This window comes from Podarcis muralis, chromosome 16 (genome assembly GCF_964188315.1).
Source record: "Podarcis muralis chromosome 16, rPodMur119.hap1.1, whole genome shotgun sequence".
Classification (NCBI taxonomy): domain Eukaryota; kingdom Metazoa; phylum Chordata; class Lepidosauria; order Squamata; family Lacertidae; genus Podarcis; species Podarcis muralis.
In genome coordinates, this window is record NC_135670.1 from 1,444,442 (window position 1) to 1,468,217 (window position 23,776).

At 44.8% G+C, this 23,776-nt stretch overlaps 2 protein-coding genes across 2 annotated transcripts in view; both read left to right on the top strand.

The window, feature by feature from the left end:
• Nucleotides 1-22,942, top strand: part of LOC114587100 (T-lymphocyte surface antigen Ly-9-like) — a 32,157-nt gene extending 9,215 nt beyond the window's left edge. Inside the window, exons 4-8 of the mRNA XM_077920267.1 lie at nt 19,517-19,858; nt 20,004-20,303; nt 21,273-21,398; nt 21,539-21,639; nt 22,217-22,942. Of these exons, the coding sequence (XP_077776393.1) occupies nt 19,517-19,858; nt 20,004-20,303; nt 21,273-21,398; nt 21,539-21,639; nt 22,217-22,303 (956 nt within the window). The 3' untranslated portion in view covers nt 22,304-22,942. The remainder of the gene's footprint in view (nt 1-19,516; nt 19,859-20,003; nt 20,304-21,272; nt 21,399-21,538; nt 21,640-22,216) is intronic.
• Nucleotides 2,254-13,543, top strand: LOC114586738 (SLAM family member 7-like). Its single transcript, XM_077920361.1, has 6 exons — nt 2,254-2,611; nt 4,500-4,844; nt 5,876-6,181; nt 9,643-9,748; nt 10,775-10,860; nt 12,958-13,543. Exons 1-5 carry the CDS (start codon nt 2,539-2,541, stop codon nt 10,854-10,856), a joined length of 912 nt encoding a protein of 303 aa, XP_077776487.1. The 5' UTR covers nt 2,254-2,538; the 3' UTR covers nt 10,857-10,860; nt 12,958-13,543.
• Nucleotides 22,943-23,776: the final 834 nt, after the last annotated feature.

The window sequence follows — 23,776 nt, forward strand, 5'->3', positions numbered from 1 at the left end:
ATGCAGATTAAGTGATAAAGAATGGAAAATCTTCAGACGTAGTTGACGGAAGTCTAAAATATTGTATAAGATAAGAATGTATGTTAAATGACTGTTGGAAATGATATGTTAAAAAAAATTAATAAAAATGTGTGTGTGTGTGTGTATTAATTATCTCTGGTCTATTTTTTGGGAATCCTGCAATGTGTTAAAGTTTTCACTCTGCTAACTATACGCTGGAATCTGTTCTGGATCAATACTGAATAGAATTCCATGACAGAGTGCTTAAGTGCAAATTCATATGTATAATACATCAAATTATCCACCTTCATGTACAGTAGATATGCTATATATCTTGAAAGTAGGCTAGGATTTGATGGGTGTTCTGTCCCCACCAGGGTCAGTTATTTAGTGATAGCAAATCTGTGTATTAATATTAGGTAGAAGGAATTACAACGCTGTCCTTTAAGAAAAGATACTGCCTTTCCCCCTTTTTTAGACATCGAGGCAGGTTGGGAAATATTCTAGTTTCTATTGGCTCTGACCAGAGAGGAAGAAACCTCCCTTCCCCCTTTGCAATCTAGTTTCAGTCTAGTTCCTGCATATGCAGGAAGAGGGGCAACCTTATTTGTTCTTACAGAACTCCATAGAGAACTTCATAAAATACTTCTAACCATCTTCATTCAGAGCCAAAGAACAACCTATTGGAATGTAAGTAATATTTCTACATGTGCTTTGATTATCTTCAATAAATCTACATATGAGAGCTTTGTGGAGTTTTGTTGAATACTATCCAGATTGAGAGAGAAGTTTCAGGACCGAACAGTGGGCAATATACTTGACAGAACCCCATGCAAAACAGCAAAACAGCAGCCTTCTATATTGATCTGAAGGCATTCGCTTTAAAAAAGCAACAGCCTGATTTTTGCTTACAGTTTCCTTCGGTAGTAACCATTTTATTTTATTTTTTTAGCTATACCCCATAACTAAAAGAAGAGGGAAAGGGGTGCTCAGAGTTGAGCCACAAAATTCTTAGAAGGAGCCCTTATCTCTGATCAGCCTCACACTGTTTTTGAACAAGGATGCTGACTGCTGTTTTGCAGCTGTGTCCCAAAACATTATGTTCTAATAAAAGCAGAGCAAAAATGTTAAGCTAATTTCTGATCATCTTATTTATTTATTTATCTTGCTGGTTGCTTGTCACCCAAAGGTCTCCAAGAGACCTTCACGTTAAAGAAAAATATATGCACATACATAAAACCATGGGGAAGAGAGAGACGTAACTTACTGGATTCCTTTATTAGCAACAGAAGTATTTTCTCTGGGTGACTTCCAGGCAAGGAGACAATGGAATCCAGCAGGCAAGACTGAACGCGCAAATGTCCGGGGCGGAGAGGGAAGCGTTGTCGTGGGACTTGCATAGTGACACTAAAAATTCATTCAGGCAGCTGCGCGCGTGTATAAAAGGGAAAAGGGAGGCGCTAGAATGCGACAGGCGGGAGAGAAAAGGGTGACGAAAAGGGGAAAGAGGGGAAGCAGATAGAGGAGAGAGGAAAGAAGGAAAGACAGAAAGAAAGATGACATGCAAACGAAGACGAGAGAAACCGGCGAGGAATTGCAGAGGAAAAAAAGGACAAAAATAAGCAAAGAAGAGAGGGAGACAGGAAGGATCTGGAAAGAAAGAGCGGGAATGGAGAAGGAAAATAAAAACACCGTCTGGAAAGCGGGAGTGGGTGTAGCCAGGGGGGCAGCTGCCCCCCAAATAAGTAAATCAATACATACTTAACTAAGGTTCTGCCCCACCTAACATAAATCCTGAAGGGGCTCCACCAAGTCCTGCCTGGGAGGGGAAAATGCGCTGAGGGGGAAGGGAGGATTTTTCGGGGGGTCTCGGGTTTAGCCCGACGCCGGCATCCCGGTCCAGCAGCAGCAGCCTCACCTCCTCCTCGCCGCCGCCGGCGGCTTTCGTCCTGCCTCCAATTACCTCGCTTTTAATATGTCCTGTGTACGCTTGGAGAGGGCGCAGCGGAGGAGGAGCAGGAGACGGCGGCAGAGAGCATCTTCTAGCGCTGAGCACTGGGCAGTGAGTGGTCAGCGGCGGTGTGGGGCAGGAATTTATTTCTAGGGGCAAAGTGTCACAGGACAGCCACGCACGCGGAATTTTTTTTAAAAATTCCCTGTGCATAAACGTCTGACTCAAGTTGTGATGTGGCGTCGTGGTTTTAAAAGCCTGTCTCAGGCTGAAATGGTGCCACTGATTTCTTATGACAAGAAGTAGCACCAGAAGACTCTTTGGGACCTTACCAGAGTCTCATCTTCTTGAGGAGAAGAAAGACTGCGCCTGAGCACTCAGTCGGGGCAAGCAACAATCGGGGTTCCTGGGGGTCGCAGTTTGTTCTGATTTAGAGCTATAGAGTGGGACTTACCTGGGAAAGGAGCGCGCAAGTGGGAAACCGCTGAGACCCCGACTTTCTAGGTGCAGGACAAGAGGGAGTGTGGGCGACCCCTTGTACGAAAGGCATTGGGCTGAAAAGAAAGCCCTCTTCGCTCCTGGCCAAAATGATGGTGGAAGTCGCGAGCAGAAGCCTCCTGGTCATCCTTCTCTTCACTCCATGGATCTGTACTTCATTTGGTAAGTCCTTGGGAGAGGGAGGGAACTCATTGCAAATGCGGGGGGGGGGGGTAATTGACCAAGGGGAGGCTGGTGCCATTTCCCAATTCCTTCTCTGCCCAGAAGTTCAAAATGCTGCTTAGACGTCCTGGCCTCTGCCCAAGACCACCATGAGACGCACAGCAAGCCAAGAAACTGTTGAATGGTTTCTTTAAATATTAAGGTTCATTATTGATTCACAAGATGTGTATCTCTTTAAAGGCCAGAGCAAATATCACGACTTAGTTTTAGAGCTGTGAAGCAGTATAGCAGATGCTGTTAAGTTGTGTTAATTAAGCTGTGTCAGCAGTTGGATATAAAGTGTGTGTATGTATGTGTGTGTGTGTGTGTGTGTGTGTGTGTGTGTGTATATATATATATATATATATATATATATATATATATATATTATAATATAAAGAGCAGTGCGTACCTCTCTCAGTACCCTGGTGAATGGGTCATACTTATAGATGTAATGTAATTTAATGTAAGAGGAGTTTTTGTAATTAAAGCCAAACAAAAGTTATTTTTGCTTTTCTTCATTGTTTCCTAAACCTATGGTCTCCCCAGCAGGCTTTCTGCAGCGCAATTAATCTGCTAAATACGTAAGAGAAACAAGCCGATAGATAGATCCCACTGTCGTGGCTGTTTTTAAACTCAGCTGCTTTGAAAGAGAAGAATCCAGCCTTATGTTTCCCACAAGGCAAAAAAAGAATCAGCAAGGATCCGTCTGGTTCTGGTGCAAGGAATGAGATTCAGGAGTTTGGGATTTCTAGTGAGAGTTCTGAGCCTGCATGGGAGTCCCGAAGGATTTTCCCCCATCACCTGCTAAGCTATTATATGGAGGTGGAGAACCTTCCAGCTACTGACAGAAATCCCTGTCTCTTGCTGGAGTCCCTGGCCTGAAGGTGGACACTCCTCTTAGCTAGTCTTGAGCATAAGCTTTCCTCTTGGTGAACCACCTTCTCATTGCAAGCACCACCAAGTAGGTATCTCCTTCTATGTCCTCCCGCTTTCTGGAATAGCTCCTCTGGGTCCTGCTCATTCCCCCTGGGCAGGAAAGAAGCAGCCTCTGGGTCTCCTGCCTCCTCAGGATATGTGGGGAGCAAGGAAGGGATGGCTCTGCTCCATAATCTCAGCTCCCACTTCCTCCCATTCAAAGTCCTCTTCCTCAAATGCTTCAAGCTTCTAGTCTGAATCAGAGTTCTCAGAAGGCATCCGGCATTCCTATGCCAGATCCGGCCCCCGGGCCTTAGTTTGTCTACCCATGCTATAGTATATGTGTGGGGTGTATGTCTGTATATTTGCCTGCAAGGGCCCTCTTCCATCCCTAACCCTCCCAAAAATAGGATTTAGAGAAAGGCTCCCAGATTTTTTTTCAGTGAATCCGGGGACACTTTTCAACTTCAATGGATTTTGCCAGAGGATTGATTTGTAAAGCTGGAGACTGTCCCCAGGAAATGGGGATGTCTGGTATACTTAATTCAGAGCAGCTCTCCAATGTATTCAACATATGTCTTCTCAGAGCCTAATTGCAGCACAGATCTAGCTATCTCTTCCCTGCCACCAGGAATAGAAGGGCTATTTCAAGGCTAATCACATCAGAGGGGGGCTAAACCATCACCACCAAAATTGAACTTAAAGCATGCCTTCTGTTTTAAACTTGGTAGTTTTTATTGCAGGCTAACTGCAATGTGGAAGGGGTGATGCTAAACCCGCTTGCCGCAGAGTATTCCCATTAGATTCACTAGGGCTTGCTTCTGAGTAGACATGCAAGGTAGCTCTAGGTCTTTTTTATCTTCCAAATTGGCTCAAAGCTATTTCAGTATTTCCTCACCTATTTCTCCCCTCTCTCACCCACCCCAAATAGGAAGTTTAAGTCATGGAATGGAGAATCCAATCTATCAGGTGAAGGGAATCCTGGGAGAATCAGTCTTGTTTGCTGTAAATGTATCCTCATCAGTAACAGTGGAGAAAATGGAATGGGACTTTTACCCACAAAGCGGTGGCCTGGGCTTCTGGCTGGGGGAATTCAGCCACGGTAAACTGGAGCATCCAAGTCCCTCTGACCGGTTTGGACAACGGCTAGACATGGTGAACGAGACAACACTGAAGGTCAAAGACCTGGAGTTGAATGACGGTGGGATCTACAATGCTCGCATCTGGTTTACTAAGACACAGTTTCAAGAACAGAGTTTCAGCCTCATGGTCTATGGTAAGTAACTACTTTCACTGTCTGAATGCAGAGGAGAGCTACACAGATGATAAAGGGAAAGTCGAGGCAGCTGGGTGTCTTTAGCCTGAAGGAGCATCTCCACCCCCATCATTCTGCCCAGACACTGAGGTCCAGCTCTGAGGGCCTTCTGGAGGTCCCCTGACTGCGAGAATCAAGTTTACAGGGAACCAGGCAGAGGGCCTTCTCGGTGGTGGCACCTGCCCTGTGGAATGCCCTCCCACCAGATGTCAAGGAAATAAACAGCTACCTGACTTTTAGAAGGCAGCCCTGTTTAGGGAAGCTTTTAATATTTGATGGACCATTGTATTTTAATATTTTGTTGGAAGCTGCCCAGAGTGGCTGGGGAAACCCAGCCAGATGGGCGGGGAAAGAAGAAGAAGAAGAAGAAGAAGAAAGAAAGAAAGAAAGAAAGAAAGAAAGAAAGAAAGAAAGAAAGAAGAGGCTGAGAGTCATGGGTGTAGCCAAGGTGGTGGGGGCAAGGGGGCAGCTGCCCCACATAGAAAGTAAAACAATAGAAATACTTAACTAACTGATCTATCATGTTGGTTCTGCCTCCCTAACAAAAGTGCCCCCCCCAATAAAAATCCTGGCTACGCCCATGCTGAGAGGTGATATGACAGCTATCTTCAAATATTTGAAGGGCTGTCACATGGAATCTGGAACAAGCTTGTTCTCTGCTGCTCAAGATGGTAGGTCCCAAACCAATGAATTTAAATGATAAGAAAGGAGATTTCTACTAAATCTTAGGAAGAACTTTCTGGCTGTAAGAGCTGCTTGGCGGTGGAATAGACTGCCTCAGAAGATGGTGGACTCCCCTTCCTTGGAGGTATTTAAGCAGAGGTTAGATGGTCATCTTCCGGGGATTATTTAGCTGTGATGCCTGCATTGCAAGCAACTGGACTACATGACTCTTGTATTTTATTATCATGGAATAGGATTGACAGCATTTTGCTGGTTTCTGACAGGCATAAGGTGCAAATATCACATCTTTCCCATTTCTCTTCAAACAGAGCCTGTGCCAGAACTTCAGATTCTCCTCAGAGACGTCTCCAACAGCTCAGGCATATGTGATGTAACCCTGCAATGTCAGGTGTCTGGAAAGGGGGAATTTGACATCTCCTGGAAAAGAGGGGAACCCCTCAGAGACTTAGGAGATGGCTTGGTCGGGTACCAGATCTCTGACAATGGCACCAGTCTCCATTTGTTGTGGTGGCCCAACGCCAGCGACTCCACTTTCACCTGCCTGGTCAGAAATCCCATTGGAGAGAAGGACGTCTCCTTCAACTTGCTCAGCATCTGCCAAACTGATGATGAAGGTCAGTAATTTATTGCATCTTCCTCCAAAGGATGCATTGTACCCCATCACCCCAATATCACTGCTGGGGGTTGTGAATATATTGGGGTAGGGACAAGGCAGCAGTGGAGGGTCCATTCATTATCTTTGAGGAGTGGGACTCCCAGCCACAAGAATTTGGAAATCTAAGAAGAGGATGTGTTTTTAGAATTAAGAGGTAGAGGGACGCGGGTGGCGCTGTGGGTTAAACCACAGAGCCTAGGACTTGCTGATCAGAAGGTTGGTGGTTCAAATCCCCGCGACGGGGTGAGCTCCCATTGCTCCGTCGTTGCTCCTGCCAACCTAGCAGTTCGAAAGGATGTCAAAGTGCAAGTAGATAAATAGGTACCGCTCCGGCGGGAAGGTAAAAGGCATTTCCCTGCACTGCTCGGGTTCGCCAGAAGCGGCTTAGTCCTGCTGGCCACATGACCCGGAAGCTGTACGCCGGCTTCCTCGGCCAATAAAGCGAGATAAGCGCCGCAACCCCAGAGTCGGCCAAGGCTGGACTATAATGGTCAGGGGTCCCTTTACCTTTACCTTTACAGTGGTAGAGCCCCTGCTTTGTTTGCAAGAAGGTCTCAGGTCCAATCCCTTTGGAATCTTCAGGCAGGGCTAGGAATAATAATAATAATATCTATTATTTATACCACGCCTATCTGGCTGCGTTTCCCCAGCCATCCTGGGTGGCTTTCAACAAAAGATTAAAAATACATTAAAACATCAGTCATTAAAAACTTCCCTAAACAGGGCTGCCTTCAGATGTCTTCTAAACTTCAGATAGTTGTTCATTTCTTTGACATCTGATGGGAGGGTGTTCCACAGGGTGGGTGTCACTACCAAGAAGGCCCTCTGCCTGGTTCCCTGTAACTTGGCTTCTCGCAGTGAGGGAACCGCCAGAAGGCCCTCAGAGCTGGACCTCAGTGTCTGGGCAGAACAATGGGAGTGGAGATGCTCCTTCAGGTATACTTGGCCGAGGCCTTTTAGGGCTTTCAAGGTCAGCACCAACACTTTGAATTTGCTTGGAAATGTACTGGGACCCAATGTAGGTCTTTCAAGACCGGTGTTATGTGGTATCAGTTGCCATTTCCAGTCACCAGTCTGGCTGCCACATTCTGGATTAGTTGTATTTTCTGGGTCACCTTCAAAGGTAGCCCCACAGAGACTGCATTGGAGTAGTCTAAGCGGGAGATAACTAGAGCATGCACCACTCTGGCAAGACAGTCCGCGGGCAGGTAGGGTCTTAGCCTGCGTACCAGGTGGAGCTGATAGACAGCTGCCCTGGACACAGAATTGACCTGCGCCTCCATGGACAGCTGTGAGTCCAAAATGACTCCCAGACTGCGCACCTGGTCCTTCAGGGGCACGGTTGTCCCATTCAGGACCAGGGAGTCCCTCACACCCACCTGCCCCCTGTCCCCCCAAAACAGTACTTGTCCCCTACCCTAAACCTGGGGAGTCTCTACCAGTCAGTGTAGGCCATATTAAGCTAGATAGACCCAATGGTCTGAGTCAGTACAGGGCAGCTTCCTATGACGGATATCTTCAAGACTCTGGTTTACGTGCTATTCCTACCATGGAGATGAATGTGTATCCCAGATTAAAGGATGATCTCCTGATCATAAAGTTTGAATCTGCACTTTAGTCACCCTTAGAGTAAACCCATGAGACCAATGAGCTTTTAGGTAGTCATGACGAAATTGGGTGACAGTGCTTTTAAGATGTATTTTCTAAGCCTGACTCACTCTCAGTCCAACCCTATGGATTCTACCCTGTTGAGGCTCTAATGCAGGGGCAGTCTGAGTGGAGTCCCCCAGATGTTGCTGGACTCCCAAGGTCCCATCATCCCTGACCTGCTGGCTGCTGAGGATAATGGGAGTTGGAGTCCAACAGCATTGGGAGGGCTACAGGTCGCCTTCCGCTCCCCTGATGCCTCTTTGGAGTCACCCCCCCTTTAAACCCATCTCCAAGTGCCAGATTAAAATTCTGTGCCAGAGTAACCCAGGGAAACCTCGAATTAAGTCAATAAAAATGGAACGTGTTGGCATAGAGCCAGTGTGGTGTAGTGGTTAGAGTGTTGGACCTGAGAGACCCAAGTTCAAATCCCTACATAGCCATGTGTGACCTTGAGCCAGTCACTAACCCACCTCACAGTTTGCAATTATTATTTTTTGCATTCCCCCCCTTTTCCTTTTTTTATTGGTTCTCACATATTACATTACAATACAAATGTACCAAAGCCAACACCATTTCCTCCCCATCCCCCCATACATTTACATTTCTATTTCCTCAATCCATCATATTATTCTTTTCTCCTTCCTCCCACTTCCCTCCACCCCCACTCGATTTCCTCCACGTTAAACAATTTACAATAATCTTTGCATTCTACAACCTTCTCAAATCATCTATATATTCCCTTACTAATTTTTCTTCCATCCAGTACTTCACATTTTAATCTAGGCATATTAGCATAGCCTTTTTTGACCAATATTTTGCCATATATTCATCAAAACATTTCCACTCCTTCTTTAATTTTTTATTTGACTGATTTCTTATTATAGCAGTTAATTTTGCCAAAATTAAATATTCATTTCGTTTACAAATCCATTCCTCCTTTGTGGGTATAATTTGTGACTTCCACCTAGCAGCAATCACTATTCTAGCAGCTGTACTTGTATATAGAAAAATTCTCCCCCCCCCCCCCCGCCGTGGTATCTCTTCATCTATCAATCCAAGGAGACATGTCTCTGGTTTCTTTGTTATTGATATTTTCAACATTAGTTCTTTGTGTAAGGTAAAGGTAAAGGGACCCCTGACCATTAGGTCCAGTCGTGACTGACTCTGGGGTTGCGGCGCTCATCTTGCTTTATTGGTTTAACCCACAGCGCCACCCGCATCCCATTCTTTGTGTACTAAAGGTAAAGGTACCCCTGCCCGTATGGGCCAGTCTTGACAGACTCTAGGGTTGTGCGCCCATCTCACTCAAGAGGCCGGGGGCCAGCGCTGTCCAGAGACACTTCCGGGTCACGTGGCCAGCGTGACATCGCTGCTCTGGCGAGCCAGAGCCGCACACGGAAATGCCGTTTACCTTCCCGCTAGTAAGCGGTCCCTATTTATCTACTTGCACCCGGGGGTGCTTTCGAACTGCTAGGTTGGCAGGCACTGGGACCGAACAACGGGAGCGCACCCCACCGCGGGGATTCGAACCGCCGACCTTTCGATCGGCAAGCCCTAGGCGCTGAGGCTTTTACCCACAGCGCCACCCGCGTCCCTTCTTTGTGTACTACTATCCACAATTTCTTAATTTCCTCACACCTCCACCACATATGTATTGGTGTTCCTATTTCTCCACCCCATCTCCAACCGTGGTTGGATTTCAATTTGTATATCTTTGCCAACTTAACCTTACATTTTGCTATTGTGCTATATCTCAACGGACTCTTACAGGTAGTCAGCAGAGACTCTGGTGGATGATCTGCCTTCCCATCAGCTTCATTTTAACTCTGGCATGTTCTGTAATAATATGGAAGAGGAAATACATATTTAAAAAGAGGTAGGAACATCTCTGTTAATCTGTGACTATGGAATTTCCTCCCTGTTAATATAAATCATATAAGTCTTTTCGCAAATGTGTTACTCTTATTTCTTCACACTGTGATCTTAGTTGCTGTTTATTTGAATTTTTATACTGAATGATATATTGTTTCTAAAAATGTCATATACTGCTGTTAACGGAAAAATTCGAGGGCTCCCTTGGACAAAAACAAAGACACCAACCCGGATAACTTGGAGCAAAACAGCAGCCTGTAGGCTTGGCCTTTATTGATCTGTTGCAACAGGGTGCTCCCCTCACTTGCAGGAGAGAGGAAGGACCCAGAAATATGGTGTGCCAGGTCTTATAAAGACTTTTGAAATTGCCACCCTGTAGATCAAGACCACCCCCCTGAAACATCATACATACATCACAGAAGGGGTGTAACCTAAGACCACCCCTCAGATACATCACACCTTCATCACAGAAAGGAGGGGTTGAGGGAGGAGTTGTGGTGGTAACCTGAGTGTCCTGTCACCTGGCTGGTTCCCCCTTTCCCCCTCCCCATGAATACTTTCCAGGTGACAGAGGGAAGTTTGCAGTTTCCTGCCCCCAGAAGGAAGAGCTGATCATTGTCCTTTGTTCCAGTCTGTGCTGAATCCACTCCCATATGCAAGTTCTTTGTGATCTTGATGATCTTCTGTCTAGGACCATCAGGGTTGGCATAGCAACTGGGCAGGGCTCCTGTGTATGTGCTGGGATGCTCAAGGGATTATGGCTGCCCTGTATCAAACCTTCCCCATTTTGTAGTCCTTCCTTCATGGAGTAAAATAAAAGTGGAACAGTGCAAATCCGATGTATGGTTGATTTTCTATGAATTTATAACAGAAGTGTAGCGTATGTAGTATGTGAGTGTGTGTAAAGTTTGTACAAACTGAATGATTGGGGGGGGGGGTGTTCCTGTGACACTACATAGGTAATTTTAAGTTGAGCAGCATATACATCTGCCTAATAAGCAAAAAACATGTTTCATTTTACACTCTGCAGAGATTGCCTCCACAATTCCAGAGAACCAGCACTCTCCTGCATCACAACAGACAATGAGGAACGTCCCCAAAGTTGGGCATGAGCAGGTGAGATGAGTGTGGAACTGAATGAAAGAAAGGTGACTTGATATAGCAATGGGAGTGTTTCATCTGTTTGGGGGCCACTTAATGCTTATAAAATTATTAACACATTTTTTTAAAAAATAAAATAAAAAGCAGGTTACAAAATGGTGAGAGTATTAAGCCACAACCTCACCTACCTCCTAATCAACCCATGGATAAGGGTTGCACTCTCATTTTATTTATTGCATTTATTGTATTTCTAGCCCAACTTTCTTGCCAAAGAGCTCAAGGTGAAGTACGTGGCTCTCCCTCTTGTCACTCAACCTGTGAAGCGGATTATATAATATTATAGAATTTATATACCGCCCTATAACCAGAGGTCTCAGGCTGGTTCACAGAAAAGATCATGAAATATAAAATCAAAATAAGAACAATAACCCAATAACACCCCCCTCAAGGCACTGAGAGGCTGTGACTGCCTGTGCCGTTTGCCCTCCTATGTGTGTGACATCATACTAGGTTCATAGGGAAAGGGTTAACTAATTGTAAAATGACTAACTAATGGGAAACCAGGGGGCAGAGTTAACTGTGTATAAGGTTTAAGCACAGAGGTTTTTTTAGAGAGTTAGAGTTGTTGAGAAGACAGTCTGGAGTGAGAAGAGACAGAGAAGTCTATGGGTTGGGCTAGTCTGGTGTGAGAGGGAGATAATTTGTCAAGAGGAGTCAGAAGGTATTAGGAAGGTATAGGCCAGTAAAGAAACTAAAGTTAAGATACTGTCAGGAATATTATCTGAGAAACCATAAATTTGTTAATGTTTGTAAAATAAACTTGTTTTTTTGGTTCACTTTTAACAACTGACTGGACTCAGTGTTTTACCAGAGAGTAACTGGTTGGTGGCAGTGGGGAAGCGATCACAGGGATCAATAGACTGTTAAACGTCCGGGGACCCTGTGTGATCGCCACAATGCCCCCCAAGGACACAGTCAGTGAGGTTCATGGCCAAGTGGGAGGATTTGAACTCTGACCTCCCAAGTCCTAAAAGGTAAAGGTAAAGGGGACCCCTGACCATTAGGTCCAGTCGTGGCCGACTCTGGAGTTGCGGCGCTCATCTCGCTTCACTGGCCGAGGGAGCCGGCGTGCAGCTTCCGGGTCATGTGGCCAGCAGGACTAAGCTGCTTCTGGCGAACCAGAGCAGCACACGGAAATGCCGTGTACCTTCCCAGAATGGTACCTATTTATCTACTTGCACTTGCTTTCGAACTGCTAGGTTGGCAGGAGCAGAGACCAAGCAACGGGAGCTCACCCCATTGCAGGGATTTGAACCCCCGACTTTCTGATCGGCAAGTCCTAGTCTCTGTGGTTTAACCCACAGCGCCACCCACGTCCCTTCCCAAGTCCTAGTCTGACACTAAAACCACTATACCACATTGGCTCTCTTAGAGAAGCCATAATTGAAGAAATCTCATTTTAAGGGTAATGGCTTATGATCAAAGCAATACAGTATTTACTTAATTAACCATCCATCTAGACTAAGGTTACCAGATTTTTTCCCCAATGAATACGGGGACACTTTTCAACTTCAATGGATTTTGTATGCGGATTGATTTGTAAATCCGGGGACTGTCCCCGGGAAATGGGGACGCCTGGTAACCTTAAACTAGACCCTTTTTAAAAAAAAACCTCAAACCCTCTTTAAACTTTGAGTTCCTTGTTAGGCTGTTACGAGCTACTCTGTTGCCTGAGACAGATCAGCAAATGACACCCCCCAAATTCAGTGCTTTTGGTCAGACATGAGGCAGAGATTTCCACAAGCATTTCTTCATGTTCTGGCAGTACAAGAAATGCAACAATAATAATAACCATGTGCATAGCCGTGGGGAGGGGGCAGTTGCTCCCCTCCAAATCAAGTAAATAATAATAAAAAAAACACTTAACTAAAAGTAGAAATAACCAGAATATTTGAAACTGAAATGCTCACTGAGGTCACGTGAATGTTGTTGTGGAGCAACTGGAAACCCAACTGAGCGATAGACAGAACTAGACAGAGGAGGATGACAGACAGGATCATGCCCTGATAATCCACAGAATGACAAAGGAATTTTGTTTTTGTTTCCCTACAGTGGACATTGCCTCTGAGTATGTGCAGAGTGTTTTTTGAAAACTTTCTCTGCTCTCACTCCTGCTTCCTGTCCGCAACAGCACCCCCTTTCCAGAACACTGGAACCACATGGCATACAGAGAAAGGAAGGCCTTTTGTATGAAGAATTGAAGGGGGGGGGGGTGAAAAGGGGAGGCTGTTGCTATGATGTTTGTTTGTCTGAGCAGGTAACACCAAGTCAGCCTATTAAGAGGATTGTGGAGGAACACTGAGGCACTTGAGCTCTCATAGCATGGGGTTTACAATGGCTGCACTGGTTGCAACTTTGTCTCTGGGCACAATACATTATACTCAGTGTTGAAACTGACGGAGGTCCCAAATTTCTGAAAGATGGCTCCTTCCCTACAGACCCTCCCAGGTGTTAAGGTCAGCAGAGGGCGCCCTCTTGACAGAAGGGATGTCCAGTACAGTCATACCTCGGGTTACCGTATTTTTTGCTCTATAAGACTCACTTTTTCCCTCCTAAAAAGTAAAGGGAAATGTGTGTGCATCTTATGGAGCGAATGCAGGCTGCACAGCTATCCCAGAAGCCAGAACAGCAAGAGGGATCGCTGCTTTCGCTGCGCAGAGATCCCTCTTGTTGTTCTGGCTTCTGAGATTCAGAATATTTTTTTTCTTGTTTTCCTCCTCCAAAAACTAGGTGCGTCTTATAGAGCGAAAAATACGGTATGTACTTAATTCGTTCTGGAGGTCTGTTCTTAACCTGAAACTGTTCTTAACCTGAAGCACCACTTTAGCTAATGGGGCCTCCCGCTGCTGCCGCACCGCTGCCGTGAGATTTCTGTTCTCATCCTGAAGCAAAGTTCTTAACCCGTGGTACTATTTCTGGGTTAGCGGAGTCTGTAACCTGAAGCGTATGTAACCTGAAGCATATGTAACCCGAGGTACCACTGTAATGCCAATGGAGACAGAGACAGAAGAAAAAATTGCTGACTTCCACTTCTTTGTCCTATGTCTGGAATGGAGAGCAATCCAGTGAATATAATCAGGACAAACGATTTGCAACTGATTACGGTTCTTTCCTCATTTGCATTGCGTTCCTCCTGCATTGAAAGGATTGGGGTTTGGAAAACGTAACGACTTAATGCAATTATGAATGTTACGCAAGCGACAGGGAGACAGTAGATGAATGGCAGTGGAACGGAAACAGTGGTGCAGGCGATAAAGACGAGGCAGAAAGGAAAGGGATGTCTTCCTGCATTCCTACTTGGCAGTTCCACCACTGTCAGAAGCTCAGTGGAGGGTGGTCTGGGTGAGCCCCTTTCTATGTGGCAGCCCCTGAACTGCAGAACTCCTTCCGCACTAAAGTGTGCCTTAGCACCTTATTTATTTATTATTTATTTTATTTTATTTTATTCTATTTTATTTTGTACACCACCCTATACCTGCAGGTCTCAGGATAGTTCAAAAGATAAATAGCTTTGCTGCATAGCTTCGTACGTACAAGACACATGACTTTCTCCAGGTCTTTCATGGAGAAATTATTTTGTTTTATGCCATCTACCAGTTTTGTTGACTCTGTGCTGCTCCACTCTGTCTTGAACAGTTTTGGGTTTTATTGGCTTTTATGTCTTAATACGCTTTTGGTGATCTGTGTTATGTTTTACAATCTATTTATGTACCCTATTTTTTACACTACTTTATGCTGTAGTTGAAATGCATTTTGATTTATTTATTTTTGTATTCTGCAACATTTTTGTATTTTTGTGTTCAGAACCTGGTGTTGGTTTTATTTTGTATGGTCTAAGCTGCTTTGTGGAATTATATATATATATATATATAAAATGTTAAATGAAGCTAAGCGATTTCATTTATAACCACCCCGAAACTGCACACATGCAGTCACACGTTCCTAACAGATACAGTTCAGATGCACACATCAGACAATCGCTTAACTCAAATCCTTAACAATGGGACAGACAGAGAAACAGAAACACTGCTAACACAAACAATGAATCAGGGAACCACAAAGCGCTCTCTCTCTCTCTCTCTCTCTCTCTCTCTCTCTCTCTCTCTCTCTCTCACACACACACACACACACACACACAGAGAGAGAGAGAGAGAGAGAGAGAGAGAGAGAGAGAGAGAGTATTCATAGAAAGAGTAGAAAGGAAAATCTCACATTCTGAGCATCTCTCCTCCTTGCCGTTCTGCCACTTCCTTCTGCTGTGGGCTGGTTGCAACAGCAACAGAAAACAAACTGGGTTGATGGTTTCCAAAGAGCCAGAAAGTGCAGATAAATGTGTCAAAAGGCAACCAAGGGAGCCGACTGTTGTGTCCACAGCCTGGGACTCCTAGAAATAAGAACATGGACTCAGATGATGCTTTCTTAGATGAAGAAGTCTTGGAGTTACTTCCTGGCTGTCACTGTGACCTCTGTAAGGTAAAGGTAAAGGTACCCCTGCCCGTACGGGCCAGTCTTGACAGACTCTAGGGTTGTGCGCTCATCTCACTCTATAGGCTGGGGGCCAGCGCTGTCCGGAGACACTTCCGGGTGACGTGGCCAGCGTGACAAGCTGCATCTGGCGAGCCAGCGCAGCACACGGAACGCCGTTTACCTTCCCGCTGGTAAGCGGTCCCTATTTATCTACTTGCACCCAGGGGTGCTTTCGAACTGCTAGGTTGGCAGGCGCTGGGACTGAACGGCGGGAGCGCACCCCGCCGCGGGGATTCGAACCGCCGACCATGCGATCGGCAAGTCCTAGGCGCTGAGGTTTTACCCACAGCGCCACCCGCATCCCTGTGACCTCTGCATCCAGCAGCAATTTGGGCACAGAATCAGATGCTGTGGGGGCACCAGACAGGGAACTGGGTTCCGGTTAGGGCTAAGAGATGGCAGTGGAAGATAAGGAGACCAGTGTGTCTGAAGTGGTGGGACAAGGATGCCCAGAAGAACCTCCTGGACCACCAGGGCCTGTAGGGCCAGAGCTTAGACTCTCATGGACATATTTTCCTGCACCAGAAGAAACCAGATGCCTTCAGCTGCACATCATCAGTCCAGGAGAGCCCCAGGAGGTAGGCTATGGAGTGAAGGAGGAGCTCCCATCTTCAGGCTAGTGGGTTGGCTGCACTGAAGTTCTCACAAGGCAGCAGAGGCATGAAGGCCTCAGTCTCCTCTCCTCTTTTGTTGGAGAAAGGTGCTTGCTCTGAGCTGTCTGTGGTCCTGCAGCCCAGCCTCACCCTTTACTGCTTTTCCTGTGAGTTCTGGAATCAGACTGGTAGTCTTCCTCCTCCTTCTTCCTCCCTCCCATCTGCCCTAGAGGCATCACCAATCATTTTGGTCTTGTAGATAGATTTTCTCCAGTGGGCAGAATACATACATGCTGCAACTGATTAGTTACTTTGGTTCATTTATATTCCGATTCACATTTCAGCAGAAACTCTAAGCAGTTTAAGGTTCCCAACGACAAAGGAATCAATGCCAGCAATACAATAGAAGTCCCACATTCAAAACCAAGTGATGCTCATCATCATTCCACAATTCAAACAATGTAGTTAAATAAATATCATTAAACCATGTATAACGAAGAACCATGGAAAAAAATCACACAGAAAACATCAAGATATAGCAAGATACATCAAAATGCAATGTAACAGCGAAATATTTCATCATTGATATTTAATTATTTTTGAATGTTTCAAACAGCTGTTTTTAAGCTGCTATGATTGATAAATTTATTACTTTACTCTTGTTTGTAAACCCACTTTGAGGTTGTTGGGTTGTTTTGGGCTTTTTTCTCTCAATTAAGTAGTATATAAATTTTATGAATTTGAATATTTTTAAAATCCATAAATATTACTCCCCAATAACAACCATGTAATGCAATCACTGAACCCATTCACGCTACACAAAACTAGTCTCAGCACACAACCCCCCACTATTCACAACCATTTTGTGTTACAAAAGAATAGAAATATAGTACTTCTTAGAAGCCTAATTTCGTGGGGGAAGGGGCTTTTGGACATCTGTGCACCTACAGACACTTGTGTTAACACAAGTACAAAACACTGCGGAGATGGTGGTGCTGTGAAAATAGTAAGCTATCAGCTGTGAATTTCTGTTTGCAGAGGCTTCTGGAGGTCATTGTTTCCACCTTGGGTTCAGGAGACCATTCCTCAAAGGTCTCCATATGCCTCTCCCACTGCTATAACCTGCGGGAAGGTAGGAAGTTTATCCTGGGCTCACTTCCACACCCTGACCTCCTTTTTTCAACACTCCCCTAGTTTCTATTTTTACCTTCAGTTGATCATTTCTTAATGTACAGATCCAGCATGGGCCACATGGTAGCCTGGGTTTAGTTTTCTGCTTCCATTTGGATTTAGAGGGGTTGCTTGTTGAGCAGCAGTGATCACAAACATCCCAGGGGAAACAATTAAGAAAAAGGGGTGGTGTCCTTGCCTTCAGCCCAACCCAGAAGGGCTGACCCAAAAGGGACAAACCCCTTTGGTGGGCTCTATGTCAGCCACACTGGACACGACTCCTCACAGCCTCCTCTAAAGAAACAAGCGAGCAGCAAACGGTTTGTGTGCAGTGGGAGAGCTCTCCACACCCGAGGCCAGAGATGGCTGTGTTGCACGCTAGCAAAAGTCTCCAGACCCTTCTTTTCTGCTGCACATTAATCTGCTCCTATTCTGGTAAGTTGACCAAGGCTTGCTAAAGCCTTAACAAATCGGAATTTTGATGGGAGTGGGTGTTGAAGGAGGAAACCAGAAATGTACGTTTCCATGCTTTGCAACGAGGAGTTAGACGCTTATCAGCTCCACAGCCGCAAGGAGTAACCACGACTTCAGCTTCTATTCTTTGATCACTTGTAAACCTTTGACAATGGAGCTGTGAAGGTGGAGACCTTTGGGGAATCAAAAATCTATTGCTGGAGAAAAAATGTGAATAAGATGAGGAAAGGCAAGTTGAATGGGCTGGAAATCAGGGGTGGGCTTAGCTGTAGAGTCAGTAGTCTATCGTAAAGCTTGTGTTTCTTTAATTATGCAATATATAAAGGTGCACGACTGATAGTTCCCAACCTTTCTCTCTAATTGCGGGGAAATAAAGATGACACAGAGTCGTAGAATCTTGTTAGACAGAAACATTTTCAATGTAGCTGAGAAGAATCTGTCTTTTTAGTTCATTTTCAAAACAGAACTATGGTTGGGTTTCTTTCTAAGCTTCAAGTCTATAGCAATAAAAATATATTAGCTTACTGGGTTGAATGAATGAATAACAATAAAAATATATAATTTGCATTACAAAACATAACATTATTGAAATACTTTGGCTATTCCAAAATGGTAGACCCAGCTTTAATTCCTACCCATCCATGACCTCTGAGAAAATCCTCTTGAATTTGACAAGACAAAAGGGGTCCCTTTTCCAAAACTCTACTTAGCAAATTTTGCAATCTGGTTCTTAAAACTGAAAGGTTCTCGAATAGCCCCACAACATATAAAATAAAAATCACAATTAAGTAGAACTCTGAGCAGCAAAAATGAAATAAACAGCTGCATCAATAACAGCAGCATTTTTAGTTTTTTCATGAAATATATTTGAGTGGAAACATGGCAGTTAGAGGTGGAGGGAGAACCCTCCTCTGCTAGCAAATTGTGATTAAAGTCACAAGTGGTTGATCCTGCACATTTTATTTCTACTTCCATGGTTCACAGGGATCACATTCCTCACATGTAAATAGCAGGATCTAATCAGATTTGTTTTCCTCTCAAGCACTGAAATTAAGAGCTGTCCTCTAGGATGTCATTAGTGAGTTTGATTCGCTTTACTGACTCTCCCTTTTTGTAGCTCGTTTTGTTTTCATAATTGCAGAATTGACATGCTTTGTCCTGAGTCCTGACTACAGTTCAGTCTCAATAGTAGGAAATCACATGGGAGCTAAATCTTTCTGGATGTAGAGAGGATAATGATTCAGCTATCATATAGAGCTGAGCTGGAGGACTCTTTTGGAAGGTACAACTGGCTCGAAAACATAACAGCAGTGCTATAAATGCCCTGCAATTTTTAACTCACTGCACTGACTTCTAGTTCATTTCTGTGCTGTTGAAAGAGTTCTAGCTATTTCACTGATGGCATCAACTTCAAAAGACAAAGTTTTTAATTCAGATAAGTACTTCCCAAAGTCTTTTGGGCCACTGCCGCTTCGTTCCAAAAATTCAACTGCAGTGCCCTTTACACTATAAAAAAATTATTCAGAATAACGATTTGCATGATGTAGAAAATAAGGAAGATAATAACACTACAACATTCAAAGCAGTAACAATTAATTACACCTTTAGTCAAAATCCAATTAAAACTACTTCAGCAATTCAACTTATTTAGAATCCTATAACTGTAGAGTTGGGAATAGTTGTTTACAGAACTTCAGAATCTAGCAAAGAGCTTATGTAAATACCAAGATTTACTAAGAATAGAGAAGATTAAGGCTTGATTCTGGGCTCCCTGTAGGCATCTATCCAGTAGACATTTGATTGATTTGCCACCTTTCCCGTTTTTTCTCGCCACTCCTTAAAAAAAGGTGCTCTAAGCAACTCATCACAGAATCAGACCCTGCATCAGGTGAGCGGGATCCTGGGGCGATCCGTCTTGCTTCCTGCCAATATCTCATCAGCAGAACGATTGGCCTTCATCGAGTGGAACTTTCAGTGGAACGGCATAAGGGTGCAGGTTGCTAAGTTCAGGAAACAGAAGCTGGAGCGGCCAGATCCAAACGACAGGTTTGGGCAGAGGATAGAAATTGCCAATGAATCCACACTGAGGATCAAAGATCTGGAGATGGAGGACAGTGGGATATATGGAGTTCGTGTGACATTCAGTACAGGAATGTTGAAAGATCATAAACTCTGCCTCACTGTATATGGTAAGTAATTATTTTGCCATCCTCATCTGTTTCTTGTGGAATTGGCCATAGGAAAGGACCCAGCAATGCTGGTTCTAAAAAGTTACTGGCATTCTTGGGGAAATGGGCACAGAGGATGTGTCTTTTTTCATATGTTTTTCAACAGAGCCCATCCCAGAGCCAAAGATTCTCCACAAAGATGTCTCCAAGACTCCAGATGGTTGCAATGTGACCCTGCAGTGTCAGGTGCCTGGAAAGAGGGGATTTGATGTATCCTGGAAAAGAGGGGACCCCCTCAGGGACTTAGACGATGGGTCAGACAGGTACCACCTCACAGAGAACGGCACGGATCTCCACCTGTTCTGGAAGCTCAACTCTTCAGGGCCCACCTACACCTGCCTGGTCACCAATCCAGCCGAACAGAGGAGCAACTCCTTCAACTTGCTCGACGTCTGCAAAACCCACAGTGAGCCATTCTCCATGTATTTTATCCAGTTTAAACAAAATAGAGATTTCTAAGCAGAGTACATACAATAATATAAAATCATTACTAATAATGCACGAATAAAATAAGCATTAGTGGAAAAACTACTCAAAGTATACACAGCTAAATATGTGGCTGGGCACACCTGCAGAAATTTTTAAAAGGTTTTAGTGGGCTTCTAAGACAGCAAGGGCTCTGACACTGATGTTTTCACAATCAAGCAGTATATATATTATGAAATAAGTTTAACAATGGTTTGTTTGTTAATTGAGTTTATGTCCCACCTTTTTCTCCAAGGAGCTCCAGGTGGCGTCCATTGTTCTCTCCTTCCTTATTTAACCCCCATAAACCTGGGGAGTAGGTTAGGCTAAGAAGCAGTGGCAGGCACCCAAAGTCACCCATTGAGTCCCCTTTGAGGTTCCCAACAATTAATCAGTATATATGAAATATACTTGGAGTCGAGTATGGATTTCATGCTCTTTATTCAGCTCATAGTGGTGAGGAGGAATGGAAGTTCCCCCAGAATGTCTGCTTTATATACATTATTTACACAATGGGCCCCACGTGATTGGCTAATTCCGGGATTCTCCTGTAGGCCAATCAGGTTGCGGATTCACTTCCACCTGGAGCTGGATTGGGTGGCTCCTGTGGACCAATTAGACTGCTGCATTCTGGACCCTATTGTTCTAGGACCAATCAGACTGCTGCATTCTGAACCCTATTCAACTCAGTGCATAACAATATACATTAATGAAGTGAAATAAAATTAAGCCCATAATCTGTGTGTGCTGCCTGGATTGGTTTATAACGATGAGCAGAACCCAAATACTTCCTTAAGAAGAAGAAGAAGCTCATAAAGGCAGGTATTTTTTAACCATGTTTATCCTGGGATGGGGCACAGAGGCAGTTGTTGTCAATTATCTCTTGATGGACAATTGTGGCCCCCTGCAGGTAGCTCTGGATCATCCATCTCAGGTCCTCCGCTCTGGTTTGTTGCCGTTGTGCCTCTCCTCATGATGGTAGCAGGTTTGGGGTTCTGGCTATGGAAGAAAAGCAGGACGACTCTATCTGAAAGAGGTAGGGGATGTCTTCCTTTCCTTGCCCATCTTTGGCCAGCCAGCATACCCCCAAACACCTTTTCCTCCCTTTGGTTTCTCCTGCAAGGCAGGCCTTCTCAGTGCAACCAAATAAACTTGTCTAATGTCTCACCCCTGCAGCCGTGGCCTCTGTGAGAGGAGAGGAGGGGTATGTCAGTCCTGGGCTTCACTATGCAGAGCTCCCCAAAAGATGGATCCCTTCAGAAGGGGGTGAGAGCCAGGTGAGAGTGAGATGGTCTTGCATGGTGGGACTAAAACAGAGACACTCAGCACTTGGGGAGCATTTTAGCTTGAAGAAAAGTTGAGAAAGAAGCGTTTAAAATCATACATGGTTTGGAGAAAGTGGATTGGGATAAATCTGCCCTCAAAACAATAGACCTTGTGGGAAATGAAGGTGGATTTTAGGAGATTCGGGACAGGCAAAACAAAAGACTTCTTCAGTGCCAATGGAACTCACCCTGGCAAAAGGCAGTGATATGGCCACCATCATGGATGGTTTTAAAAGAGGATTAGACAAATTCCATGGAAAAGGAAGATAAGGCTATTGATAGCTACTAGCCACAATAGCCAGATTTATCTACTCACCCCGGGAGTTTACGATAAAGGCCAGGTAGAAATCTTATGAATGAATGAAGAAAAGAAGTTTCTACCTTTTGCCTGATCTCCACTCTTGTTTTACACACACACAGCTAATTTCCCCTGGCTGAAAAGTGGGTCTCTGTCCCTTCTAGCTCTTCCATGTAAACAAACAAAAGATACCTTGTCTATCATCATTTTCCCTTTTCCTTTTCATTTCAGGAAGTCAGTCATCTCTCTGCAACCCCAGACCAGAATCCTGAAACAAATTCTCCAATTATCTACAGCCAGATCCAAACAGATCACTGAAACAAGGTCAAGCTTCAATTATTGGGAGTGAAGGTTGACTGGGCCTTCTTCCATTGCCTCAGCCCTGGAACAGAGAACTTTTGTGGGGTAGATCTGAACGGAGAGCTGGTGGTCTAGTGGGCAAAAGGGATCTACAGGGATCTGCTGGTGGATCTCTGAGTGAAGAGCAATGGATCAAAAACGATTTCTCTGACTCCTAGTTGTGTGATGACAACAACAACTATCCCAGTGGATAGCCTGATGGAGTAGAGGCCCACAGAGATCAGGATTTCTATAGCTTCTCAGCCAGAGCATTGGGCAACCAACTGTCATTCAACCTGACCTACCTCACAGTACTGTTGCAAGAAGAGATGTTGTTGGCGTTCAGCTGTCTTGAGAGACAATGGAGTGCACCTCTGGGGGTGAAGTCACATCACTATGTTAGCAGCACCAAAGTGATCTCTCTAGGGTGCAAGCTTGGGCAGTGGATATTGAGGTCCTGGGCTGCCCAGATGAATAGACACCCCTCTCAGGTCCAAAGAAGAGCATAGCAATAATCTCCTTAAAACTGCAGTCCCAGGAAAAAAAGGTTGCGGGAACATAGTTGTTACTGATCCCTTCTTTCTTATAAATGTTAAAATAAACCTTTCCAATGGCTCAGTCTGCCTTGTCTGCTTCTTAAGAAAAGGTCAATATAGAGACATTAGCACAGGCAGCTTTCTGAGTTCCTATGCAGAAAATGCAAAAGAGGACAGACTTGGATCTTATCCACACCTCTCCTTAATATGGATTGCAAACCCCTTGTGCATCTTCTAATTCCACCTTCATCCATATAGGCTTCTCCTCCAACTCCTGCTTCCCTGTGCTTTCTTCTCCCTAAGCCAGAGATCCCCTATGCTTTAGAAATCTCAATAGGAGAGCTGCATTGATTGCATAGGACATGTGCAGATTTAGGGATGAGAAAGTCTGGGGCAACAGGAGTGGAAGGAGAAGGCAGAATGGACAAGGGAGGGAATTAGAAGATGCACGAGGGGTTTGTAATCCACACTGAGCCAAGGTATGGATGGGCCCTGAGAGATGGATGTTGAGATCGCTGACTGTTTCCTGTGGCCATACGTCCACCCTTGGCTTTCTCCTCCCACGTCTCAGATATAGAAGATATCAGTCGTTGTTGTAGCTGTGTTATAAATATCAACCTGTGAGAACAAACCCTCTTCCTGCAGTTCAAATGTCAGAGAGCCTAGGTGCAAAACAGCAGGCCAGCAAATACTAGTTAAGGTTGCATCTATTTCTGAAGTTTATCTGACCACATCTTCTCGCCTCTGACACGTCTCTTGTGCTTGTGCTGCATCGGTGAAGTTTGCTTGTGGTGCACACCTTCTGGGGTGTCCATTTCAGTCATTATTCCGGGGGGGGGGGTGAACTGATTTCCCCCTTCCCTGACCGTGTTTGGTTATACTCAGATATTGTTTTAAAAATTTCCCTAAAGAGATC

Bases quoted from the DNA above. Each gene is read 5' to 3' on its own strand.
- LOC114586738 (XM_077920361.1), top strand. From the start codon at position 2,539: ATGATGGTGGAAGTCGCGAGCAGAAGCCTCCTGGTCATCCTTCTCTTC. The intron at 2,612-4,499 runs GTAAGTCCTTGG...CACCCCAAATAG, and splicing joins ATGGATCTGTACTTCATTTG to GAAGTTTAAGTCATGGAATG. The intron at 6,182-9,642 runs GTCAGTAATTTA...GGACTCTTACAG, and splicing joins CTGCCAAACTGATGATGAAG to GTAGTCAGCAGAGACTCTGG.